This window comes from Oryctolagus cuniculus, chromosome 18 (assembly GCF_964237555.1).
Source record: "Oryctolagus cuniculus chromosome 18, mOryCun1.1, whole genome shotgun sequence".
Classification (NCBI taxonomy): Eukaryota; Metazoa; Chordata; class Mammalia; order Lagomorpha; family Leporidae; genus Oryctolagus; species Oryctolagus cuniculus.
Window position 1 is genome coordinate 36,094,774 of NC_091449.1, and position 7,565 is coordinate 36,102,338.

At 52.6% G+C, this 7,565-nt stretch overlaps 1 protein-coding gene across 3 annotated transcripts in view; it reads right to left on the reverse strand.

Moving 5' to 3' along the window:
• The window catches only part of TOX3 (TOX high mobility group box family member 3), a 114,083-nt gene extending 107,248 nt beyond the window's left edge, over nt 1-6,835 (reverse strand). Inside the window, exon 1 of one of the 3 annotated variants that reach the window (XM_070062678.1) lies at nt 6,684-6,835. In XM_070062678.1, coding sequence (XP_069918779.1) covers nt 6,684-6,812 — 129 coding nt within the window. In that variant the 5' untranslated portion in view covers nt 6,813-6,835. Of the gene's footprint in view, nt 1-4,898; nt 5,186-5,559; nt 6,071-6,683 lie in introns of those variants that run through there. The other 2 variants (XM_051846759.2, XM_070062677.1) reach the window with 2 other exon arrangements.
• Nucleotides 6,836-7,565: the final 730 nt, after the last annotated feature.

Genomic DNA, 7,565 nt, shown 5'->3' on the forward strand with positions numbered 1-7,565 from the left:
GTGACCATGAGGAAACTGCTAATACTCCAAAAAAGAAAAAAAAAAAGAATAAAAAGAAAATCTAAGAGGGGTCCTTGAGGAAATGATTGAACCATCTAAAACAGCGTAAGCCTGCCTACCTAAAGACTTCACAGGAAGTAAACAGGTGTCTTTATGATTTATGCCACTGTTCATTGGATTTCTTGTTATCTGCTGCCCAGAGCATTCTGATAAACTGACAAAGAGCAAGCTGTTTACCTTATCATGGAAGGCCTTCTACACCATACTACTCAGTATGTAGGCTCACAACCTGGGCAGTAACTGGGACTCAGCCACACCCCAGACCCATGAATCAGAGTCTCTGGGAGTAAAGTCCAAAAGCCGGAGTTAGGACAAGCTCTGTGTGTACTAAGCTCTGAGAAACACTCTTCTCTAAAATGACCACAAATCATCTTTCTGCAGCCCATCTTCCACCGTACACACCGGGAAATGCACTAGGTCTGCAATTTCTTTCAGTGACAGTCACCTCATTTCGCTAGGTTTGAGCATCATTTAATTTCATCTCTTCTTACGCAAAGTTTTCAAAATCAAAGCTGCGAAGGACCTGAGAGGCACCCAGAGGACTGAGCAGAGGAGGAAGCAGGAGAGACTGGGATGAACCGAACGTTCCCACTGGATGGGTGTAGGGCGAGGATGCAGGTGCAGGGCTGCCCTTACTTCTACACAAAAGCGGAATCCAGACTCATATGCAAAGATGCTTACATATAGCTGAGTTAAAAAAAAAAAAGTACTGTGCAGATTAAGCCAAATACATCCTCAGGTGGACACAGCTCCCAGATAAGTTTGTGATCTGGAAGACACAGTTCTTGAAATATCACTACGTTGAACGCTGTAACCACACACAGTCATAGACTGCATCTAAAAAGACTAAAACTAATTGTCTTTGGTTAACTATATACAGGCCTCTACTGAGCATCCACACGTCACTGTTTGGAGTGGCCAAATGGTGAGTCTGTGGACCTCCATTTAGTGGACCATTATATCCATTAGTCATTATAGACCAAAAACCCACAACTGCCAGCTTCTCAAGGGTCTCCAACATGTTTAAAACGTGAACAAAATACCACACAACCCCAAAAGAGTTAAAAAAGAAGAAATATGTAACTAAATGTCTATCATATGTAAACATAAGCCAACTAATCAACATTAACCCAGACATGGTTTCTATCATATTATATCACATTACATGCAGAATATGGATGCATCTCAATGTTTGATGGATGTGGAGGGGAGCCCAGATCAACAGCAGTTAGGGCCTGCCACTGCCCTGATACCAACCTGGAGCCAATCACTTTGCCATCAGTCTAGTCTTCTTTACAACCATCACAAATTTCTTTTCCAAGTTCTATTACACACATTCAACTGTCCACACAGCTGGACATGGAAGTAGAACTGTCCACACAGTTAACATAAAGCATGAGTGACTTCTAAAAGTTATTCTTAGATCATCATCTGCATATGAATCTGTCTTCTAAGACAAAAAGTTGTAAAGAAGCATTATACAAGCACTTTTGAGGGTCCCACTGAATGATTTTAATTATTTGTTAATTGACTGCCAACATTTAAGATTCAGAATATTTCACAGGAAAATCCAGATTATTATTCTCTTGAAAAAATAATAGCAAAATGTACAGATACTGGACACAAATGTTGGCATGGTAACAATCTAACGCTGAACAAGGCTACCCCTTCAAATGGGGCACATTCTGCCCTTGGCCATAAACTCTATCTTCATGTAGGTTAACTGACTGTCCCTCCAGATGTCTGAGTTATGACCCCTGGTCTAAGGTCTTTGGAAAGATGGCATTTCTTTTTCAAAATGGGGCTTTAATATCTTGTTTGAAAACCTGTCATGGAAGAATCTCCCAGTCTGCTCTCAATATTCAGCTTCCCCCCTCCAGACCCCAGAAATGAAATCATTTTAATCGTCATGCTCATACAAAACATCAGCCTAAGAAGAGCTGCAATCACATTCCCTTCTTCATAAGTTCTCAACGTGAACCAGTCTCCCAGAAGAGACAACTGATGAATGACCGTGCAGTTTCTCTTACCTTTCAAGTTAGCCATGGTAGAGGCCCAACTTGATAGTCCAAGCACTACCACCAGAATATCTTCACTAATCAGAGTGATCAATACATCATTCACATGATAATCAGAAAGTCAGGTGTCAGACTGAGGAGTATGTAGGGTAACCTACATAAAGGGAAGCCAAGAGCCACATTTCAAAAGGAAAAGGGAAACCCTCAAGCAAGGCAGTGACAGCCAGTAATTATAGTCCAAGTTCATTACTAACTAACCCACATTAAAAACAATATCTTATTTGGGACTGGGTAACTTAGGACAACTATATGCTAATTGATATTCTGCATATTCTTTTCTTGAGTGAAAAAACAAATTGATCCCATGGAAAGGAAAATTCCAGACACCCAAGGGTTGTCAGTGGGTCACCAATTCACTTGAGTAACATGATGACTTCTTATTTTTTCCGATATAGATTTTACTTTCATTTATTAGCCACAGCAGAGAAAGAAACGTTCAAACCGTAGATCTTCTACTTGAAATTAAGATGGAAATTAGTCCTTAGAAAATAGAGATGACTTTAAGTTTATACATCAGTGACTGGTTCATGAATTATTAACTGATTTTAATGATCCTGGCTATATTTTATTTGAAGTTATTCTCCTACTTGCAATGACTTTTGAACCCTCAAAACTCTTTCATCCATTCTCCATAGACAGAGTACACTTTCATGAGCGCTGACATTTAAAAAGGATCCATATACTCACAGAATGTAAAGATAATACACTCGCATATAATTTATACAAAGGACTCCGCTCATTTGTTAAAGCGAGAAATGAATGAAACCCTATTATTCACGGTTTGTAAATAAATTTAAAGATCAGCGCTAACTTTCCACTTGTTAAGCTTGCAGCCTGCTTCCTCGAAAGTTTCCCAGATGGTGGTTAAAACAAAGCAAGGCAGAACACATCGTCTTTGAAATCCATCATTTCCCATCCAAAAAGGTAGTATGTTTCATCAGAAGTTGTTTTAAGAGATTCATGATTACAGGCATTTCCAAATACAATAAATGCACATCTTGGTAGGCTGGGTTTTTAAATTTTCCATGTAAACATGTCCTGAACAGCGACACTTCTGACACACCAGTTAGTTGTGAAACTAAATGCTATAAACCTTTCATTAGCACTTGCTGTTTTATACTCATAAAGTTAATACTTCCTCTTCTACTACATTCTCTGTATAAAGACAAATTACAGGGTATAAAACTGGATTTTTCACTCCTGAAATTAAGAGAGGGAAAATATGCTATTGTGAATCAGTTTAAAGACTGTTTCTATTTTCACCTACAAGGAAGTAAATACCCCTCAGGATAAGTACAGTTTGCCTCCTACCAATATTAAGTGCGGGATCTAACTTTCACAAGTTGAGGACACAGCATTGAGGAGCAGGAATTACTGAATTACTAAGAAGGCAAGTTATTTCAGGCCAGTGGCTACATTAAGAAAATATGACAACAAACCAACTTGCATCCACACTCCCGGAAGTCCAACACGCATCTCAATAAATAATGTCTGTTTTCAAAGCTGTGCACACCCTCCCTGAAATCAATGTTCTGAGTTTAAATGGACTCAAAATAGCCTTTCTCAGAAAATAAAAAGAGACACACACACAAAACACCCTCAATTTCCTCTGCTCCCTTGAAGGACCCTCGGGATCCCAGCGAACCGAGATTTGCAGTGACTGGATTAGTACAATAGGCTGCTATTTTGGTGTCATTCGAGTGTTGCTGATCTTAAATCAGAGACAGAAGTAGTTACATGAGGCAAGGGAATGGCTTCCAGAGATAAAGAGCATGCCCAGTTTACACCAGGCGAAGTTGTAGGGAGATAAATAATACCGCACTGGAACAATTAGGTGGATTCTCACAAACAGCTACAGACTTAATTAGGCTGCCCAAGTCCCTGACTGAGCGCACATGGGGGACTTTTTAAAGCGTTTAAAAACCTGAGTCGATCCCAAATCAGAGGACAGAAACTAATCCTTCCCTGGCCGCAGCCATCGGCCTCTCCTCGCTGCTCCGGCAGGGCTGAAGGTATAGCACGCTGGGACGTCGGCGAGCGAAGGGTTAAACCGCCCTGCAGCAAGCCCCCGGGCCATGCACTTGTTGGCAGGCCGCTCTGTGCCAGACGCGGAGCCAGGCCGTGTGATGGCACAGGGCGAGCCCGAGAGACCCTCAAGGTCTTTGGCAAACTTCAGCACCGGAGTTGGGAGCAGAGTATCAACAAACAGACAGGACCACGAGCCCCCAGCAGCCACGGGGCAGGGCCCAAGGCTCCTCACTCCCAACACAAGTGCTCCTCTTCCTGTTATTTACTCCTCCGTTTTGTATGGCACCTTTCTTTCGGCAGGCTGCTTATTTCCTCCTCTGTTATCCAAGCGATCATAAACAAACTACGATTTGAAAGAGAAGGGAGGAGCAGGGGGAAGGGGAAAGAAAACCGCATTCAAAAGGCAGGGGCCATCCGGAGCCCGGCTCTTTCTCGGAACGTCGCCCTCGGGGTGATGGGTGCGCCAGCGCTCGGCCCCGGGGCGGAGGAGGGGGTGGGGGGCTCCAGCACTGCCGCCGCGGAGCGGGGGTCCGCGCAGCCCTGGCTCCCAGGGCTGTGGCTCCCGTACCGGCTCCCGGCTCCGAGCCGCCACCTCCGGGCACCTGAAACGCTCGCTCTTGGAAGTTGGCGCCGGGGGAGCTGGAGGAGGAAGGGGTGGGGGGGGTCGGGAAGGACCCCAGAGCGTGGGGTGCAGCTCTCCAACCCCGATCTCCCCCAAAACGTAAAACTTACCCCTCCCCAAAAACAGAGGAAAGAGGAGAAGGCACTCGCGCCACCCGGGGAGGGGCGGGCCCCTCCGATCTGTGGTCCAGAGCGCCCCAGCGGGAGGGCAGCGAAAGCCACCTGCACGGGTTCCACCGCTTCGGGTCCCATCCCCACCCCCGGGCCGGGACTCGCTGCAAAGTTTGTTCCTTCGGCCGCCCGCGGGGCCAGCTCTCGAGTGGGCGGGGGCGGTAAGACGGACTCGGGTGGGGGTCGAGGCATTGGATCACGAGGTCAGGGACCCCTCTGTGAGGCGCCCCCAACTCAGGGGGGCTGCAGTCGTGTCTACTAATAACAGCAACAAAGAGTCTCACGCGAGTCCCCTTTCAACCCTCGGGTTGCTGCCTCTCGCTTCTTTGGGGCGGCCAAGGAGAGTGGGGGGGGGGGGGAGGAGAGGCGGAGGGCAGAGGACAGCGCCGGCCGAGGGACAAAAAGGGGGGGGCGGGGAGGGGCAGAGAGGGAAGAGGGGCGAGTCGGACAGAGGCGAGGGCGCAAAGGGAACGGAGTAGGGGAGAGGAGGAGAGGAGGGGAAAGAAAAGTGCAGCAGCGGTGAGCTCGGGCGCCCAGCGCGCCCGGGATGGGGTGGTGGCCCCCGCCCCGCCGCCCCCGGCCCCGGCCCCGGCCCGGTCACCTTGCTGTAGCCGTAGTACCCCAGGCACTGCGCGAAGTCCAGGCCGGCGGGGTCCCCGGCCGCCGCGGGGTAGAACCTCACATCCATGCTGGAGCCGGGCCCGGGGGCCGGGGGCCGGGGCTGGGGCTCGCCGGGGCGGGTGCCCGCCTCCTCGCAGCCGCTAGATCCACCGTCGGGGACGCCCGGTCGGGGGCGCCCGGGGGGCGGCGCGCGGGACTCGGGGCCCGGAGGGGCGCCGCGACCGGAGCCCAAGGAGCCCGGGAGCCGCGGCCGCCGCACACAAAGGCGCGGCCACGCGAGCCGCGGGAGAGCGGGAGGCGGCCCGGGGGACGCGCCCCGCCGGGGCACCGAGGCAGCGCTGCGCGCGGGCCGGGCGCCAGGGGCGCGGGGCGCAGCGCGGGGGCCCGGGGCGGCGCGGCGAGTTCAGGTGCGCTGGGCGAGGCTGGGACGGCGGCGGCGGCGGCGGCTGGCCCCGCTCCTCCTCCTCCTCCCCGGGCGGACTGAGGAGAGGAGCCGCGGAGACAAGGGGCCCGGCCCCTCCCCTCTCTCTCCCCCTCCTGCCGCCGCCGGTCCCCTCCCCGCGCCGCCGCCGCCGCTCCGCCCCTCCCACCGCGGGCAGCTGGCGCGCCGCCCGCCCCGCCGGTGCGCTCCTGGGCCCGGCCCGCCTCCGGCCGTGCGACCCCGCCCCGGCCCGGCCCCTGCCCCGCGCCGGCCCGCTCGGTTCACCCCGCGCCGCGCTCAGCCCGCTCCTTCCCCATCATCCGCGCCCGGCCGCCCCCTCGCCCGGGCCCCTCTTCTTCCCACCTCGCCCCCCTTCCCTCCCTGGCCCTCTTTGTCCCCGCTGCCTCCGAGCGCTCCTCGCTCCCCTCCTTCCCTCGGCCGCTCCGGCCGGCCCCGCCGTCAGCCCCGTGCGCGGTGCGCCCAGCGCTCCTCCGCCGCGACCCCTCGCTGCCCTGGGGCCCAACATCCCCGCGCCTTCAGCTCCCTTCCTGCTGCTCTTTCCAGCTCTTGCCCCTCTTAGGGGCGGGGAGGGGGGTTGCCTGTCCCGAGTCCTTCTCCCCTACCCCGTCTTGTCCCCCGAATGTCACCCAACCCGCAGCCGGGAGCCGGGACCCCTTGTGCACCTGTGGCCTTTTGCAGCTGGGGTGTTGGGGCCTGACCTTTCGCAGGTAGGCAGACTTGAGGCTCTGCGGGCCGAGCCTCGCGTCGGTTCTCTGTATTTTCTTTGCATCTAGTTTGTATCCGAAAGGCATTTGAGTAGCTGGATCAGGGCGGACCGGACCATTCCCTGCTCTGGGAGAGAAAATGTCCCTATTTTCCTAAAAGGTTCTGGGTGATTAACTTCCCTGAACCGCACTCACCCACTCCCGCCCGGTTTCTTTCTCTTTAAGCTCCATCTTTTTTTTTTTTTTTTTCTTCCTCGGCTTTATTGCTCTGAGTTTATTTAAGAGTTTGGCCTTTAGCCTTGGCAAAGGGAAGCGAAGGCCGTGGGGAGGCCGAGAGGTCCGCTTCCCGCCTCCCCAGTTATCCGCGAGCCCCTCGGACCGGCGGGGAGAACTTCGGAACTCTTTCCCCTGCCTGCCACGCGCTCGCAGCTTCCTTCCCTGCGCCGCGCTTTGCTGGCCCAGGGCCTCTGCTTTTTCAGATCAGCGTTGCGCCGGGGCCTTTTCATGTCTTCTTGTCCAAAGTAGACACTCGGGGTTTGCGACACCTGTGTGTGTGTGTGTGTGTGTGTGTGCCTTCACTCAATATTATCTTTCGGGAACCAGGCAGGAAAAATAAACTTCAATTAGGTGAAAGTTTGTGTATTTGCTCTTCTCTTCTTCGCAGAAACCCGTATCAGGAGCCTGCCTGAGAGAGTGGTGTGTATTCAGGAAAGAATACAACCGCTCTCATTGTCCGCGACCTGCCTGCCATCCCCCCCCCCCTCCCCGCAAAAGCTTTGGTCGCCTCCCCGGAGTCTCCATTTAACGCTGACAACCCAGCGGCGCTCCCTAATGGCCCAG